This window comes from Agrilus planipennis, unplaced genomic scaffold, assembly GCF_000699045.2.
Source record: "Agrilus planipennis isolate EAB-ADULT unplaced genomic scaffold, Apla_2.0 scaffold100, whole genome shotgun sequence".
NCBI lineage: Eukaryota > Metazoa > Arthropoda > Insecta > Coleoptera > Buprestidae > Agrilus > Agrilus planipennis.
Genome location: NW_020442469.1, coordinates 412,240 through 431,882, shown reverse-complemented (window position 1 = coordinate 431,882; position 19,643 = coordinate 412,240). Strand labels below are relative to the sequence as shown.

General features: G+C 35.9%; 1 protein-coding gene across 1 annotated transcript in view; it reads right to left on the bottom strand.

Moving 5' to 3' along the window:
* LOC108736187 (eye-specific diacylglycerol kinase) overlaps positions 1–19,643 on the bottom strand; it is a 275,242-nt gene that overhangs the window by 135,438 nt on the left and 120,161 nt on the right. The window contains exon 2 of the mRNA XM_025981393.1: positions 325–1,410. Coding sequence (XP_025837178.1) covers positions 325–1,316 — 992 coding nt within the window. The 5' untranslated portion in view covers positions 1,317–1,410. The remainder of the gene's footprint in view (positions 1–324; positions 1,411–19,643) is intronic.

Sequence of the window (19,643 nt, the reverse complement as noted above, 5' to 3'; positions counted from 1 at the left end):
CTACACCAAAGGGCTCAAACAGAATAAAAAATTATATTTTTGCTTGCAAAAGATTTCTCAATAAGTAAAGGATATATTGACTGATAATCGAAAAGACAACACTAATGAAGTGAATCGAGGTCACATATTTCTTTTTGCTTACTAGGTGATATAAAACGCAATGAAAGGTTTTGGGTCGTATTCTTAAATCATTTCTAAGAAGAAAATCAAAGTGTTTGAATTTTTATCTTATTGTTTACGTTGTTGTTTAATGTATCAAATCAAGTGATTGGCATAACGGTGTTAGAAAACATAGAAACACTGATCATGCAACATTAAACGTACCCTCTTCTATCCGAACTGGTTTCGTCTGGAGGGGCAGCCATTGCAAGGGCTTTATACCTCGCCTGTTCGTCCGTGGGTAGAACGATATCAACGGATCTGGACCGTAACGCGACATTCGGCCCCACTGGAACCTCCAAGCTAACACCAGAATGTTGCAATTCCTCCGTCTTACCCTGAGACACCTTAGAAAAGCACGAGTCCACCGATGCTGCTCGGTCTCTTTTTAAGTCCGGTACCTGGAGGTAAATATCTCTAACCACCACGTCCGGAATCGCTATGCAATCACCTTCCGACAATGCTCCCTCCGATGTTCCGTCAGACGTCATTTCAGATGCAACATCTTTCATATCCTCCAGTGAATTACCAGTCGATTCTCCCAAAAATGCCTCTTGCCTTTGTATTGATCGTCTCCTGACAGCTGTTGCTGGAGGAATTGGCTCGCTTTCGGGCGAATAATATTCAATGACAGGAGAGGTTAGAATAGGCGGAGGAGGTCTTGGTGGAGGCGAGTTAGGCGTTGGCGATACGGTGACCGTTATAGAACAATGAGGAATTGGAGCCATGTCTTCTTCGGAAGATGATGAGGAGAATTCGCTGATACTGAGACTCGATCGGAAATCTGGAGGTTTAGGGGGTGGTTTTTCTGCCGCGTGTTGTTTCGATTCCTCCAGGTACATACAGTGAACGCATACGAACGGTCGCGCACCGGATGACTTTCGTCGTGGAAACTTTTTCGACGGAACTTCCAGGAAATTGCCCGATTCATCGCTCGCGTTCGAATCGACGCTTTTGGAACGCGTATTCTGAAACTGAGGCACCCGAAGAAATGAATTTGGGTCCGAGGATTGCGGGTTGGTTTGCAGACGTTTAGCTTGGATCTCATCGAATGAAGCAGATCGGATCTGTTTGGGTACTTCGAGGCTGCTTTGTGTCTTCATTTCATTGCCGGTAGGGGTGCGCGATCGCTGAAACGTCGTGCGAAGCCTTTGCATCGCTCAGCGTGGCTTTTGGCCTTTGCTGCCCGGGACCGTGGGGTTGGTGATGTCGCTTGACGATTTCGATTGCTTCAAAGCTTTCATTCTGGAACTGCAGAATGGAAACTTGATGGATTTTAAATTTTTATAAAGCACATGGTTAGTCACCATGGAATTTAAACATGGCATAAATAATAGGTCTTCTTTAAAATGCCCAACATTTTTGATTTTTGAAGTTAATCAATCAAAAGTATTAACGAATAATAATAATTAATGTATCGTACTTGTAGTTAGCTATAAGAATAAATTTTTGTATTCTTCAATACATTACTTACAAGGAAGTCCAAATTTATAAGAAAAAAGTCTCCAGCCCTGACATCACATTTTTTTACACGTGTAATTTACTTGATACGTCCCGACAGGCACAGTTTCGTTTTCCCAACCCACGCATTACATGACCTACGTGATAAAAATAAATTTGACAAATGATATTGGTACAGGGTGAATTAAATAAATATTGACAACCATAATAAATAACTTTAGAAATTTAAATGTTCGAGTAAGTCGCTGATGGTAAACGGTTATTAATAGATAATCGATCTGATTTTATTTATAATATAATAACAACAATACGGTTTTCGATAAATGTTCACACAGGTGTTTCTGAAATAAGTAGCAAGCTTGGAGAGTGTCAACTAGGTGCAATAGGGAATCGCATGAAGAGTACAGCAGCATTATTAACAAACAAGTAAACATCCGAAGCCGGTCCTGAGCGTGAATTGACAACGTAGATCAGTACCTATGCGTAGAGGTGAAATAAGGACTCAAAAACTACAGCGATCGATCGGCCAAAGTATTTTCATTAAAATCGCTGGTGTCCGAAAGAATTCGGAGGTACAATTGTTCAATACTGTTATTGTTGTTCACTGAATTATAACAAGAATATCCACGACAGTAGGTAGGTTATAGTGGAGAAACGAGCAGACCCGGCAACCCTGATAGTCAGTACTTAAGTACACCAATCCCATTAAAATTCATGACTTTTAATTAAAAAGTACCTATTAACCACCAACATTCTGGACATCTAAAGTAGGCTTAAAACGCAGAGCTGTCTTTTAGTGAGACGTTATAATAGTCACTTAATTCCATTCAAAATATTGTACCATCAGAACAGATAGTTACACCAATTTCCGTTGCAGACATGCTTACACTATCTGGAGCATTCACTCTGACATATTAGTACATATTACGACATAAAATAAAGCACAAATAGTGCATGACAGTATATTAAAGCCATAATACATTACGTTACATTTTAAAGAAATCTCAGAATACAAAAGCGAAACATCCTTAGAAGAATTCATTACCTGGAAGATTAAAAGATACAAAGGAAAAACTGTTTCATCTAACTGTTGTTATCGTTTTATACCGATGTTTTACCAGCGATATTTAAGAAATTTACTCTGCAGTTACTTTTCGAAATGCGCCGTTTAATGTTTAACTTCATTAATGAGTGGGGAAATTAGTCGTACAAAAGTGGATAATGAAAAAGCAAACGGATTGGATTTCTTGAACACTTGAGGTGTAAATTAAATTGGGATTAACTCTGAAACCATTTCCTATTTACTTATACGGAATAAATGCATATCTTTAATGAAATCAACATATTGATTGTAGGTCTATAAAAAATTCTTTTTAACATCACCTATTGATTCCTATCGTACAATAAAGCATGAAAATCAATTGAGGATTTCCATTTATTTTATGTGTAGTTGCTACCTTCCAATTTTTTTAGTCATTTATGTGAGTGAAGGATAATGGAAGAGAATATATTTCTTTTTGTTTAGGTAACAACGTCTCTGATTTAACTTCTTTCCTTTGTGCTGTAGATTGTACACAAAATTCCTTCTTAAATTTCTGCCTCTTGTGTAGCCTTAATATTCGAGATTTTTATCACAGAATAAAAATTGTGGTGAAACAATTGAATTGGAAGGACAAGAACACAGAAAATATATAATATAACAGAACATCATTTGTTTATCGACAGTCAGTTTTTTTTATAGAACAGGTAATTAATAATGTAAAAATTCCGAAATGAGATGAGATTTATCTTTAATTGAATAAAAATTTATAAATAGGCATACGGAAAAATAATAAGGCCGTTGTTTGACAGTTTCTGTTTGAAATAAGCTTATTGCGGATTTAATAATGTCCGATAAGGTACTTTTCCAGTAAAGATATCGACTTGTTGAACTGAATTCACGGCGTAGGAACTACGTGATAGGTATAACGTAGCTAATCAAAACACAAGTTCTTGGTACTCGTGCTGATGAGATCCAGTGACATCGAAATGGCGATCCAAGTGTGAAAGTTTCGATAGAACACTGGTCCTCAAGAGCTTTTTGTTTTCCGCGATCCTTACTAGAAAAGGAGACGGTCCGAAACTTTATTGACATCGAAATCGTAATTCTTGTGACACAATTTCGACAGAATACTGATCGCCAAGAACTTTTTGAATTATATTATCACGTGACGCTTCAGTGATTTGCGCTATTCTTCATCTTCAGAAATCCTTCCAACGAAGATCCTTCATGTAGCAGAATAAAATCTTCAAAAATAAGATGAATTATATCACTTTTCTGAAAGATATTAACATTACGGGAGGGGGGCGTTGATAAACAGTTGGCCTTGACTGTTTGGAGCATATCTGTACCCAAATGGATTATGGGAAAAGGAGAATTAAGACGATATGGTCAATACGCTCTCTGATACCTGCTCTTCTTATGACCATTAAGAATTGAATTGCTTCCTTTGAATGAGAAAAATTTGGAATTCTAGACGACCAGTAGCCTGTCTCTCAATCCCTAAAAACACCGGTATTGTTCGAGACATAATAGCAGACCGACGAATTGGACTAATATAGTAAGATAAATAGCTTAAACATTGGGAATTTCATATGGAAGAGTTCATCACATTCTTCATGTCGATTTGGGTATGAAAAAGATTTCTACGAAATGGATTCCAAAATGCTTGAACGGGATTAGAGGTGAGAACGAGTTGAAATATCGCATTCAGTATGTGACTGATTTGAAGAAGTTTTTGAACAGAGTTGTCACCACAAATTAATTTTGGCCACATCTTTAACAACTTGAGATAAAACAACAATCAATAAAATGGAAACATTCGAGCTCTCTAAGAACCAAAACATTTTGAGTTCAAAAATCGGCTGGAAAAGTTCCTGTTTCTGTTTTTTTGAGATAGTCTTGAATCATCTCAAGCGTCTTGTTCTTGCAGGACAATGCACCTCCACATAAGTCGTCGAGTACACTGAATGAAATTTGCGATTTAGGATTCCACCTGATAGATCATCCTCCATATTAACTAGATTTGACTCCATCTGAATACTGCCTATTTTCCACACATAAAAAGAGTTGAAAGTCCCAGCAAGAAAGTAACACAAGCTGCAGAAATCTGGATTATAGACCAGGAAGGAGAACATTTTCAAGTATTTAGAGGCATTACAGGACCGCTGTCTAAAGTGTACTCATTTGAAAGGGAAAAATGTTGACCAACAAAAAAGCTTTATTTAAAAATTGTAGGTCGACAACTCTTATCAATTATGCCGAATTTTACAAATTATCTTTGATAATACCTGTAGGTACATAATCCTAAAAACGTTGATCTCGAATAACGGCAGGATCACCACTCGTAAAAAGCAGAAAAGCACGCCTGCTTGGATGATAATAACCACAAAAATAGCGGATCATTTTCGACCAGCATAAAAAGTTATTGTATCTCAAAAACAGGCCACTGCATATGTACAACGCATCATAGCGGAAACATTCGATTTTAGTGCATGGCACATAAGCCGTCGTTCATGCTTTACTGTGCATAAAGGTACGATAATACACGGACATTGCGCTTGTTTTGAATAAAATATTTTTATGCCATTAAGTATTTTTGTGCTTGATAATGCAAACTGTTTTTCATGTCAAGGTTCTTACAATTCTAAACTACCTCCACAGACCTTTTGAAGAGCAGACATCAAACAAAGTCTATGTGTGTTGCAGCCAGTGCACTGAACAGAATTTTATATTGCACACTGTAGATGCAAATTATCGTAAAGCAGAGCAAGCAGATACTTTAATATATCTATTAATTTTAATCATATACAGGGTATTCCATTTTGGCGATTTCGTCCACAACTTTGTTTTTATGATATATAATAACAAAATGTTTTTCTAAAAGTTGTATAAAATCATATGGTGTATATACAGATTTTTTTAATAATACAAGGTGCTCCATTTCTTCTGGACGCTACCTCATCAACATCATCATAAAGTCGTCAGTTCTTAGACAGGTTAGACAGACACCTCCACTCCTTTCTATCCTGAGCTAATCTTTGCATCTCCCTAAAACTAGAACATCCGATACCCAATATTTGCGGACAATCAAATTTAGATCTACCTCTACTCCTCTTAACTCCTGTTTCTGACTAGACCTTCACGCCTGCGAAGGTGTCCTATCAACCTATCATGCCTATTTTCTATTGACTTCCATATAGTCCTCTGTTCACCCATTCTTCATTCGCCTGTAACACCACATTTCGAACGCTTCTAACCTTTTCTTTTCCGCCGCGCCCACCGTCCATGTTTAGCACCCGTAAAGCGCCGTGCTCCAGATATGCACCTTTAACAATCTTTTTCGAATTTCTAAATTGATCGTTCGCGAGCACAAAAGTGACTTCTTATTATTGAAGGCGACTCGACCGTGCGCTATCCTCTGCTTTATATCCCTACTACTCCTTCCGTCTTGACTTATCTGACTTCCTAGATATCTAGAATCAGTCAATTCTTCTAATTTTTCGTCTCCTATCTTTATATTGGCACTATAGTTACTTTTTCTTCTCTTGCATTTGTTTTACTTTATTTATTTTCATACAATACTGTTTTGTCAATATCGCTTCCATTTTATTTAAAGGTATCTTTAACTCCTTCTTGTTAGACGCTAATATGTTATTGCCTTATCATCTGCAAATCTAAGCATACTAATCTTTTTCCCCAGTATATCTATCCCTACAGTTGTACTGTCTGTAATGATGTTGATCGCGTCTTCGATGTATAGATTGAATAGTAGCGGTGACAGTGTGTATCCTTGTTTAACTCCCTTCCTAATATTTACTTCTCTACGTTGCAGCCCAATCTCTATAACTGCCTCTTGCTCTTTATACAAACCAAGTATCACTCTCCTATCTCTGTAACTCATCCCTACATTTTTATGTATATATTAACATCTTGTCCCATTTAACATTTCCAAAAGCTTTTTTAAATCTACGAATCTTATGTACGGACTCTTTCCTTTTTCTATCGTTCTCTCTATTGTTACCCGTAAAGCTAGGATGACCTCCCGCGTTCCTTTATTTCTTCTAAGCCCAAATTGATCTTCCCCTAATAGTTCTTTCGCCCTTTTTTGTATCTTGCTCTGTACAATTCTAGTTAAGGTTTTTGACGCATGGGAAGTTAAGCTAATTGTTTTAAATGTCTCGCACCTATCCGCGCCTCTCTTTTTAGGTAAGGTTACCTACCTAACTGAATTATTTTAAATGGAACATCTACTATACTTTTACGTTTTTGATTTCTTTTTTTAGTTTTGTTAGCAGCTCCTTGTACCTATCTCTAGTAGTTTCTGAGATATTGGAAAAAAAATGACGATTTCAACTGTTTCAATTCCACGATGTAATTCAATATAATCTTCAGAGTTACGACACGGTTCAGTAACAACTACACAATTACTTCGTTAATTAGAATAGCTAACAGAAGTCCTGACAATCTCGAAGATACACATAGAAATATATACATATCTGCATGATCTTACGGGTAAGGTATTCCACATGCCAATTAGGAACCACTAATTTGTTGCTAAACTTCTAATACACGATTCTTTGGTGTGTAAACTAGTCGATTGTATGTACAGTGAACTTCATGAGCAAGTTTCGTGACATTTCGAAACAGTAATAGGGTCAGTTTTTCACGGAATGTGATATACACCTAGTTGAAATTTCTCCTATAAACTAAATTTTAGACAAATTGCTTCGTATCGGAACCGAATATTGACACGTCACACGTCAAAACATTGGTGAACTTTAATTAAAAATTCCGAATAAACGACAGCATCCCAGATATCTAAAATAGTTCTGTCCTTAAATAAGTCGTTTTAATAAAAACAGATAAGTCCCTTATTTCGTATCATAAGAGGAGATAACTCGACGGAATTGCAGTATAAACTTACTTACGAATTTATAGACATTGTTATTGTAGAATACAGAGTGCAACAAAAATAAATGCCGAGCTTTGGAAGGTGTAAACAAGGGCAAAAGAAATTTTCAGGAAAATCATAATAATTTACAATCCGAAGACGGTCCTGTGCGTGAATTGGTAACATAGGTCTACTGAATAGCGTAGTGCGATAAAGACTCTCTACTGAACTGTACTGTAATGTTTATGCTAAATATATTAAATAAGTACATTATATGCAGTACTAATGAAAGAAAAACTACGTAAACATTATCTGGATAATTGTAATTTTATGAAGACAAATTTTCACACCACCATTAAGTTATTAACAAGACGTGCTACCTTTTCTGTGAGTGATTGTAAGTAAACTTACCAAAAAAGTCAAAACATTCCATACCACTCATTTAAGGTCTCGAAATCGCCTAGGATGTATGGCATGCGAATTTGCGCCGCACCAATAGTGATCATTATGAAAATTGAAAATTCCGTCCCGCGTAAAACAAATTTGTATGTAAATAACACCCTAATAGGGAAACTACCGATACAAATCAGTTTCAAGCAAGCCTTGCACTCGCTGCAAATAATAAGGATGCAGCAATTGCTTCTTTCAAATTTGCCAGACTGTTACATGAGAGCAGTCAAAGTTCTTTGCTATTTTGGAGATTGTCTTCTTTGAAATCGAGGATTTCGTCCCCACAGCGGCGATATGGTTCAAACTTGTACTAATCATTAATTTTTTATTGGTGAATTAGTTTATCGAAGCGCACATCGATTGCTTCATTCTTTAAACGTTAAAAGAAAAATGGACTACTAGAGTTTGCTGTTAACATAAACACCCTAAGTCTAATCTAACAAATAAACAAACATGAGCAAAAAGTTTATGGTAATCACCATCTGATTGGGTGCAGTGTTGCAGGTTGTATTTCTCCACCAGGACCGGAATAGAATTTACCTGTACTTTCAACTACACTTTTCTCTAAAATGATGTACTTTCGGACATAAAAGCATTTACTTAATTTTGTTGTTTTAAAGTGTGCTGTACATGTACATAGGTAAAAAGCACCTTCAATCCTACTTAATTGATGGAAAAATTTGAAACTTCTTCATTCCCTTCAGAGGCTAGCGTTCAATTGAAATATCGTAACTTTAAACCTTGTTAGCGGAAAGTTGAACTTTTTCAATTTTTCCTCATTATATTACTGCTCGCATACTTACAATTTATTTATAATCTACGACTGCATAGTCGTTTAATTACTAATGTATTTATACAATGTGGAAAGCGTTTGTTTAATACGTAGTACTTATCAATTAGACAGAAAATACTTCTTGTAGGAAAAATTAACGATAGGATAGAGATGAACGAGAATAATGCCTAATATTCCTTAATTAGGACAAAATACTGGTACGCAAGGGAAGAAAAAGTAGGGAAAGAGCGAATATAAAGATAAGGGACGAGATATTAGAAGAAGTGACTGATTTTAAGTATCTATGAAGTCAGATAAGTCAGGGCGGAAGGAGTAGTAGGGATATAAAGCAGAGGATAGTACAGGGTCAAGTTGCCTTCAATAAAAAGAAGTCACTTCTATGTTCGCGAACGGTTAATTTAGAAATCCGAAAAACATTGTTAAAGGTGTATGTTTTGGAGCGCGGCGCTGTACCGGTGCGAAACATGGACGGTGGGCGCGGCGGAAAAGAAAAGGTTAGATGCATTCAAAATGTAGTGTTACCGGAGAATGATGAGGATACCGTGGATAGAGAAGGTTAGAAATGAAGAGCTGTTAGAAAGAATAGGAGAACAGAGGACTTTATGGAAGTCAATAAAAAATAGGCGATAGGTTGATAGAACACTACCTCAGGCATGAAGGTCTAGTCAGAGACATATTAGAGGCAGAAACAAGAGTTAGGAGGGTAGACTTAGACTAGATTACTGTTCGCAAATAGTTAAGGATGTGGGATGTACTAGTTTTAAGGAAATGCGAAGATAGCTCAGGATAGGAAAGAGTGGAGGTGCGTGTCCAGCCAGTCTTAGGACTGACAACCTTATGATTATGAAAGGACAAAAATTAATCACATACCCAGTAACGGCATTGCGATAAAATTTTTTTATTCCCTAAATTCTTTTGTAGAAATTTCACCTGATTTCTCTACTCAACACTGACAGAATACTTTTTATACGTATGAGAATATACATTTCTAAACGAAAAAGTAATTAGGTATAGCAAAAGTTACTGTAATTTTTCGTGAAGTTAATTAAATCTATCTATATCTTATTTTCTTTCTATATTCCCTAGGTCTAGGGTAATTTCCTTAGCTCCGCCAACGTTGACCAGTACATATCTAATCTTACTATTTATTAATTCATTTTGGATTTGTAACCTTTAAGGAAATGCTAAAGTTTATGCATTTAAATAATTAATAGCATGTTGTACCAAGTTCCTTTTTAAGTGGGTAGGTACCTGGTTTTAATGTATTTTTTTGTTTCCGTTCTTTTGTTTATTAAAACGTTCTTTAACAACTCTTTACAATCGAAAGCTTAAATTCATAGTAATAATCGATCAATCTAAAAATACTTAATAACTTCACAGATGAATTCTTTAACGTGTACACTTTCTATTTTCGTAATGAAAAAATCGATCAAAATCCTGTTATGTGTTTTCCAATCAAAGCAGCACGCTAAATTTTCGGTAAAATTTCTTAAAAAAAAATGGATTTTGTTGAATTATAGATGTTGCAAAAAACCTTATTTTGTTTGTTCGCAAACCTTCGCTATTCGCAAGATATTTTGCAATTAAATATTTAGGCTGATAAAAAACTGCTCGGAAGAAAATTAAATTAAAACGTAATGTTGAAAGATGGAATTTCTTTTATACAGACTAAAATGGATTTTGCAGAAAGCTACGTAGATAAAATATTTTGTGCTACACGGAATTTAATAAAAGATGAGCACATAATATAAATATATAGGAGTATTTATGTGTTTCATTCGTCACTATAGAAGAAGTCCGACTAACATAGAAAGAGAGAGTGCAGAATTTAACGTGCCCATTCCCTAATTTCAATTAATTTAATAAATGGAATGTACAAAAATATATTTACGTCACTGGTTGATTGTATACTTACAAATGTTGATGAAATTCATTTACTTTGTCTTTATTCCTTTAATTATTATTATTAAAATTGGTTAAACTAGGTACAGCCCATTTCAATTTGTTAGAATTGTGACCTTGAAGAAATCTGCGCGAAGATAGAAAGAATACACACTAGGCGTGAGCAAGACAGATATAGTTGGAACAAGCTTGAACGAGCAGAGCTTGCGATGGGCGGTCTTAGGAGATCGGCTAGAAGTGTACAGTACTAGACGAAAATGTTTAGCAATTTCTTAAAACAAAAATGTATATAAATTAACAACAGCAAACAAAGCAAAAGTTTTATAGGTGTGTAGAGCGTTAAGTTAATTGACTTGTTATTATTTTTAACTAAATACGCTTTTAAATAAAGTATATTCTTAACGAGGCAGTTTAAATAATTTTGCAAATGGTACTGTACTGTATAATCGGTGGAGAAATGAGCTCCGCAGATAAATTTGGAATTATGCTACGACGCATCCTAATAAAGGGAAGGGGCATATTTCTAACTTCTTGAAACCACCACTATATATTTTTTGTATGGCAATTGATTATTAAATATCTCATTTGTCTCATACGGAGTTTGGTATTGTTTTAAAAATTTGAAAATCATTTAATGCTCTCCCAAGTATTAAATTTTAAAGAAAAGCTTAATCCATACGCCTGGCAGACTTTCCTTATTTTGAAAATATCAAAAATAGGGACACATCGATGTTGTCTGTAGTTTATACCACGGGTGGTCAACCCAAATGATCTTGGGGGCCATTTTGGATATAAATTTGAACTCATACGTGTAAAGTGGAAATGAACAACAACAAGACTAGACAGAATAAGAAACGTGGATATCCGGCAAGAACTGGGAATGTCTGATACAAAACATTACTCAGAAAAATCAGCTGAAGTGGTTCGGACATACTGTAGGGAACTGGGGTAAAAAAGAGGAAAAAAAGAGGTAGACCAAGGAACACTGGAAGAAGGGGCTGGCGCAGGATAGAGAAGAAGAAATGAAGAAGTCTACTAAATAATATACACGAGATCTGTTCAAAATGTATAGCGAATTTTATGTTTTTAAAACAATTATTTATTTATTCATGAATATATACTTTGTCACCAATGTCTACAACGGACCTTCGCAATGAACATAGGCTGTGTATCATTACGTCAAAATAAGAGGGCTTTTCGTGAAGAACAATTTTGAAACATAAGCACTAAAATGCGAATGCATTTCTTACGAACAGATATAGAGATGATTTGCATAGAAAAGTTGTAGAATTTAAATAGGCCTATAAAAATGGAAACAATGACGTATAAAGCTAATTCAAAAATTGATAAAATATGACCTAAAAAATTATAACTTGTTTTTTACAGTTTCTTTGTAATACTTGCTTTAGATCTATGTTTTGATTTTTATCTATACCATTTAAATTTTCTATCATTCCTTTTTTATGTGCCTACGGCATAATTTATCGATATTCTAAGGAAATTTCATTTTCATATCTTAATTGGAATCACACCTGCTCTAATTTCTCTTTTTCCTTAATGTTTTTTTTTGCTTCACATTTTCGTTTATTTATTAACGTTGCTCCTTATCTCCAGGCTATGCTGACATTTCTAAAAGGTTTACCCTAAATTTTAGACACACTACAACATTATAATAATGAGTTTAAATCTGATCCAGACTAGGGTTCTAAATAATTTACTGTTACATCGTATCTAGTTATTAGAAGGGTAGTCCTAAAATGTTCATTACAAAATTAAAACATTGACTTACGAGTAAAAATCAAATAGTAAAAAAATTATTAGTTAAACAAAATAATATACCGCAAAAGTTTATAATTCAAACTTTATATTTTAAAAGCCAATCCTGAAAAAGATTTCTTTACTGGAGGCGAAACGTTGGTGTTAGTTACCCAACAATTAATAATTTACAATCGTAATGTGGCTCAGATCTGTACTTATTGTAATAAGGGAAAAAATGGAATCTGTATGAACTTCACGAGCACAATTAGCGGGAAATAACCAATGTCCACCTGACTATCGACATGGCGGCACCACTGGAAAATGCTGCCGAAAGCCAAACGCAGACACGACACACACAGATGCATTACAGAAGGAACTTACGGGAAGTTTCCGAAAATATCCAAAACAACTGATGTAACTAGTGTGCGAACGAAAACGAATGAGTTGCGATAAACAAGAATGATTAAGTTGTTGACCCTTAATAGGAAATGGAAAAATACTCGCGGTATTCCATAAATGAGTTTATATGAGTAAGCTGTGATATTTAACAAGTGGTATTAATAACAATTTTATAAATAAATAACTGCAGATTGTGTGATTTGATGTTAAATGAATTACATACATTACAATATAAAGAGATCCATTTCAATAAATATAAATTGATACTAAAAAATTCATAACACTGTATTTTATATGTATATTCACGTCAATATTATCACAATTAGTGCATTAAATTAAAAATCTTTTCCCTCTGAAACTTCCGCTGGTTAATTTCGTTTAAAAATTATTTCATATCATGTACCTACTTAAGATATAATTGCTGATGTTAACCGCATTTTCAGTTTAATTTAACTTTAACTGCATTCCATAATTAAAAACTACCGTAGGCTTTAAAGGCCGGGCAGAAAATGATTCTGATTAAAAACATTTGCGTTAGGAGATTTCTGCGTTAATTAATATCAACGTCTAATTAAATACCTTAGCAGATACTATCCGGCCCGAAATTGCGCAAGTCTGCCGGGTAATTATCTGCTTGCCAGAGGGCTAATTACCCTTTTGCCAAGCCATCGTTGAAGAAACGATTATACCTTTAAAACCCCACAAGTTCCATAAAAATTATTTTATGATGCAAAAAGTAGCAATGAATCGGAAACGGCCGGCAATGACATCGTGAGACATGTTGTTAGCATGAAACGACAACAAAGGTGAGCCGCAATACCAGAGGGTAGTAGGTACTCACAATAATTGAATGATGCCTGTCGCTTTCTTTTGAATGAATAGCCGGTAACTAATCGTTTTACAGGTATGCCTCAAATTACTGCAATTGTTGTAGGTGATTAATGACTTTGACGCTAAANTGTTAAATGAATTACTTACATTACAATATAAAGAGATCCATTTCAATAAATATAAATTGATACTAAAAAATTCATAACACTGTATATTATATGTATATTCACGTCAATATTATCACAATTAGTGCATTAAATTAAAAATCTTTTCCCTCTGAAACTTCCGCTGGTTAATTTCGTTTAAAAATTATTTCATATCATGTACCTACTTAAGATATAATTGCTGATGTTAACCGCATTTTCAGTTTAATTTAACTTTAACTGCATTCCATAATTAAAAACTACCGTAGGCTTTAAAGGCCGGGCAGAAAATGATTCTGATTAAAAACATTTGCGTTAGGAGATTTCTGCGTTAATTAATATCAACGTCTAATTAAATACCTTAGCAGATACTATCCGGCCCGAAATTGCGCAAGTCTGCCGGGTAATTATCTGCTTGCCAGAGGGCTAATTACCCTTTTGCCAAGCCATCGTTGAAGAAACGATTATACCTTTAAAACCCCACAAGTTCCATAAAAATTATTTTATGATGCAAAAAGTAGCAATGAATCGGAAACGGCCGGCAATGACATCGTGAGACATGTTAGCATGAAACGACAACAAAGGTGAGCCGCAATACCAGAGGGTAGTAGGTACTCACAATAATTGAATGATGCCTGTCGCTTTCTTTTGAATGAATAGCCGGTAACTAATCGTTTTACAGGTATGCCTCAAATTACTGCAATTGTTGTAGGTGATTAATGACTTTGACGCTAAAGCAAAAGGTGATCATTGAATCTTTAATATCTAGTAAGTGCAATACATCATAGCTTTGACAAGGACTCTACGAAGGCAGCTAATGACATAGCTCAAACTTTGGTTTGGCTGCTCTATGCAAGCAAGGCCTTTAATGTCAAGTATAAGTGAGAGAATGTGCAGATATACTTCGTTTACTTTCTGTAGCGATGTGACCTTCAGTTTGACCGGCGCAAAGTAGAAGAGAACAGCACTAGGCCAGAAAAGGAAGGAGACAACTCTCGGCCAAACTCTTAACCGGTGAGGAGCGTATAATCCGTACAGTACTGCACGGAAAAATTGACCATTTTATCCACTAAAATTCCATTGCTCAAATGTGCTGTTATTGGTACCATTTACTACTGAAAATATCAACGAGATGTTTATTTATATTTGAAGACATATTAAAGGCTTTAACGCTTGTATTCGACTCGCACTACTATTCATGATTGAACAAAACTTTTGGCAGGTACTGTATGAAAAAGTATGTTTAATGAACAAGAGTCGAGAGTATATTGAGCTTTTTTCTCCCTACCTACGATTTTGCCAACGCGCATCCAAGACATTGGAAGAGACACATCGCCACAGAAAGTAAGTGAAGTATAGTTACTGTTGACTGTACTACTTCATATTTTTTAATAAGAGTCTTACGAGGAATTTCATACTCTTTCATCATCATCATAAGGTCGTCAGTCTTAAGACTAGTTGGACACGCACCTCCACTCTTTCCTATCGTGAGCTAATCTTCGCATTTCCCTAAATCTAGAACAACCCACATCCTTAACTATTTGCGAACAGTAATCTAATCTAGGTCTACCTCTACCACTCCTAACTTCCGTTTCTGCCTCTAATGTGTCTCTGACTAGACCTTCATGCCTGAGAAGGTGTCCTCGCCTATTTTTTATTGACTTCCATAGAGTCCTCTGTTCTCCTATTCTTTCCAATACCTCTTCATTGCTAACCTTTTCTACCCACGATATCCTCATCATCCGCCTATAACACCACATTTCGAACGCTTCTAACCTTTTCTTTTCCGCCGCGCCCACTGTCCATGTTTCGCACCCGTACAACGCCGTGCTCCAAACATACACCTTTAACAACCTTTTTCGAATTTCTAAATTAACCGTTCGCGAGCATAAAATCACAGCAATCTAAAGATTGGTGGAATATTTATAAAAAGAAGTAGAAGTAGGCGTTGAGGAAGAAGAAATTGAAATTACTTATCAATTGAGCATTAAATCTGTGTGAATTTCAGTAGCCCTCAATTTTAAAATCTGTTAAAACACCTTTTTGCCGAATAAAGATGACTCTTCCAAAGGGTCTCCAAGTTGGAGAGCTTCTAGTTGGTAGATCCTCCTCAGTGGAGTTGCAAAATTATGAAGCCTCTTTCGTGATATAAAAAAAAATTTGTTTGCTTTAATTGGAAAACCATAAGGGATTTTCCTGACAAAAACAGTTGGTATATTAGAAATAATTGCTCTCAGCAAGTGTATCCTCGTTATGAGCAATTCTTTCAATTTGTAGAAAAACTCGGCGCAGTTCCAGTAATTTCAGTGCCTACAATCCTTCTATTTTGAGAGTATCATTGTTCATAATTTAAAGTCGCCACATTTAACAGAAATATACGTTCGTTTGACAGGGCTAATTATAGCATGCAATCAAAATTCCTCGGACATCCCTTACTAGAAACCCATTCATTCAAACTTGTACACATAACAAAGTTAAGTTGATTTTAGTTTTGTAGTCTGTGAAACCGAAATTGCTGTTTCCATATAACAGGTTCGTCAGAATGCCAGGCTTATTTACATTGTTCTCGGGGAAACTAACTTTCTAAAAACATAGGGCTAGAAAGTTTGAAACTACGTACTATGTAGGATTTTCATTACGTATAAATCTGTGCAGACAGCAAAGGGCTGCTATTGGGGTGCCCTAATCAATTAAATCATTAATGATTTTGTACAGCACTTAATTTATAATTACAAATTCATTATTTACTTTATCTAACAATGATAAATAAGGCGGGTTTGTGTACTGATCATGTCCAACATTCGTCGTACTTTGTATAAAAAATGTATCGACTACTATTTCCGAAACTGGACGGAATTTGCCTAAATAAAAGAATAAAAAATAAAACCTGCAAACGTAGTGACGAACTTTTTCTTATAACAGGCAATTAGAAATAGCTATGGGAATATACTAACTGCGACGATCCTTCTTAAAACATTACCAACTGCGGCGATTTTCTTGCTAAGGGGTAATACCAACTGCGGCAATTGTATTAACCCGAAGTGGAAGGTCAATTAGGTGATCATTAAATCCCAGCAATCTAACGACTGATGTAAATGCAGTGCAATGTATGTTATATAAAAAATCAGTGAACACAGAAGAACATATATTCTTCAGTGCACTAGCCGGCGTTAAAGGAGCACAAAAAGTCATACATCTTAGGGGCGCAGACAGTCAGCCTGTGGGCAGAATGATAACTGCTGAACTAGGGTCAGTAGCGTTGTTACAAATACTTGCAAATTAATTAATGGAGAGAAGTGGTATACGAGATCTGTTCAAAAAGTATCGCGAGTTTTGAATTTCAGCGGGTTACGTATATTCGATTTTCGATTTCTTTGTGGCGTTATGTAGGTACTCCGTCTCTCACTTATAACGACAAGTTCGGTCATGTTGAATGATCAGTTTATTTTTGACAGCTGCTTTGCTTGCACGTGTTTTGGCTCGTCTACGATTTTTGCCTATTCCAAAAAATGGATCAAAGAATCTGTATCAAATTCAACAAAATTAAGCGCGCGGACGCATTCCGAATGTTGACTGTGGCATATCGTGAAGCTACCATGGACTGAAGCAACGTTTATCGGTGGTACAAAATGTTCGCAGAGGACCGAGAATATGTGAAGGATGAAGAGCATGCCGAACGCTCGAGCACGTCAACAACAGACGAAAACATTGATGAAGTGATAAAAATGGTATTGGCCAATCGTCGAATCACCGTTAAAGAAGTTGCTGAGGATCTAAACATATCGATTGGCTTCTGCCATTCGATTTTCACCAATGATTTGGGCATGAGACGGGTCGCCGCGAAATTCGACCAAAAACAGCATCACATTAACTCTGTCACCGGCGACCCAAATTAGTTCCAGAGGGTCATAGTTGGTGACTATTCATGGGTTTATGGTTTATGGAAACTGCCACACTACCCAAGAACGAAAAAAGCGCGCCAAGTTAGGTTGAATGTGAAGATTTTGATTACAGTTTTCTTCGATTCCATTTATTGTTGTGCTAAACATTTTCGCCTATGATCTGTCAATCTGATCGTCGTTTGTTCTTTTTAGATGCCGTTCGTTGTACGCAGGTATATTTCGTTTAGTTTCTGTAGCGATGTGACCTTCAGTTTGACCGGCGCAAAGTAGAAAAGAACAGCACTAGGCCAGAAAAGAAAGGAGACAACTCTCGGCCAAACTCTTAACCGGTGAGGAGCGTATAATCCGTACAGTACTGCACGGAAAAATTGACCATTTTATCCACTAAAATTCCATTGCTCAAATGTGCTGTTATTGGTACCATTTACTACTGAAAATATCAACGAGATGTTTATTTATATTTGAAGACATATTAAAGGCTTTAACGCTTGTATTCGACTCGCACTACTATTCATGATTGAACAAAACTTTTGGCAGGTACTGTATGAAAAAGTATGTTTAATGAACAAGAGTCGAGAGTTTAATGAGCTTTTTTCTCCCTACCTAGATTTTTCCAGCGCGCATCGAAGACATTGGAAGGGGTATATCCCTAGAGAAAGTAAATGAAGTATACACGGGAGTAAAATCAGTGCAGTTGGCATATCCCCGCTGCCGCATTTGGACATGATTCCGAGTCATTAATTTTATAATATGCCCCAGTTGGTATACGCCCTTAGCTGTCTCCTAATGTCTAGCACTTATAATAATAAATGCTAAAAGCTATCAGGGTTTATATCTTCCGATGAAGCAGATTATAAGTTAGCAAGGCCTTTCCATTGCCGCGAGCCCGTCTTTAAAAATTTTTTGTTCATAAATACTTTATAAAACACATTCCATAAAGTAGGTACCTACCATTTAAACTATCATTCTTTTTTTAAATTGGGGAATTTTATATCATCTTCTCCCTATGGGATGCTTACATTTACATACAAGTCATTTCTCATACTTTCACGAGTCGGTAGAAAAACATAAACAGGGGCTGTCTTGAAGAAGTTTCGACATTTCAAAGTTCTTTTTCTCGAATTTCGACTTGTCGCGATGTGACAGTCGATTTTCATTGCTAAGTTATTTTCCCTTTTGGGTTTTTATTCGTTTTCGTCATCCGCCCTGATCCCTTGCGAATAGGGAACCTTTTTTTCAACCCAAAAAATGTATGTTTACAAAGTTGTGTGACATTAATATTTCGTATTTACTCGCGTTTTTTTTCTGGGAGAAGTGGAATATGGAAGAACGTTCAACATACGTACGTGCAAATCCTACGCAATTTTTAAATTAAATTAATCTACCACGTGGATTATAACTACATCATTCGGCACACGATCCAGCAAGCGGTCTAATTAAAGCATTTTAGTTTACAACTGAAATAAAACACATAAAAAGCTTTTATATTAATAAAATGAATTTAACGAAAGGAGAAGGTGCCAAGATTGGCGAAACGTAGGGCAGAATTCTTCCAAAATCCCTTTCCGGATTTTATCTTCTATAGGTCGCTATAGTCGGGACGATCAAAACTGGCAAAGTTCTCAATAAATTATCTGTGGATGTACAAGTCGGACGAAGGAAGCTGGCGAACGCTCGCGCAGGTACTTGCCCATTTATGACCTATTTGGGTAAGTCACTCGGAACCGATACACAAATAAGCTTTCAGATATTTATTTTAAATATTTAATCTACGCCGCTGACAGGAATATTGAAGAAAGAAGGCTGCAATTATTATACCTAAAACTGCCTACTTTTACTACCGCGCATCCACGCCATTTTAAAATTTCCGCCAGCTTCCAGCATGGGTTATGCATTAATTGTAAGGAATTGA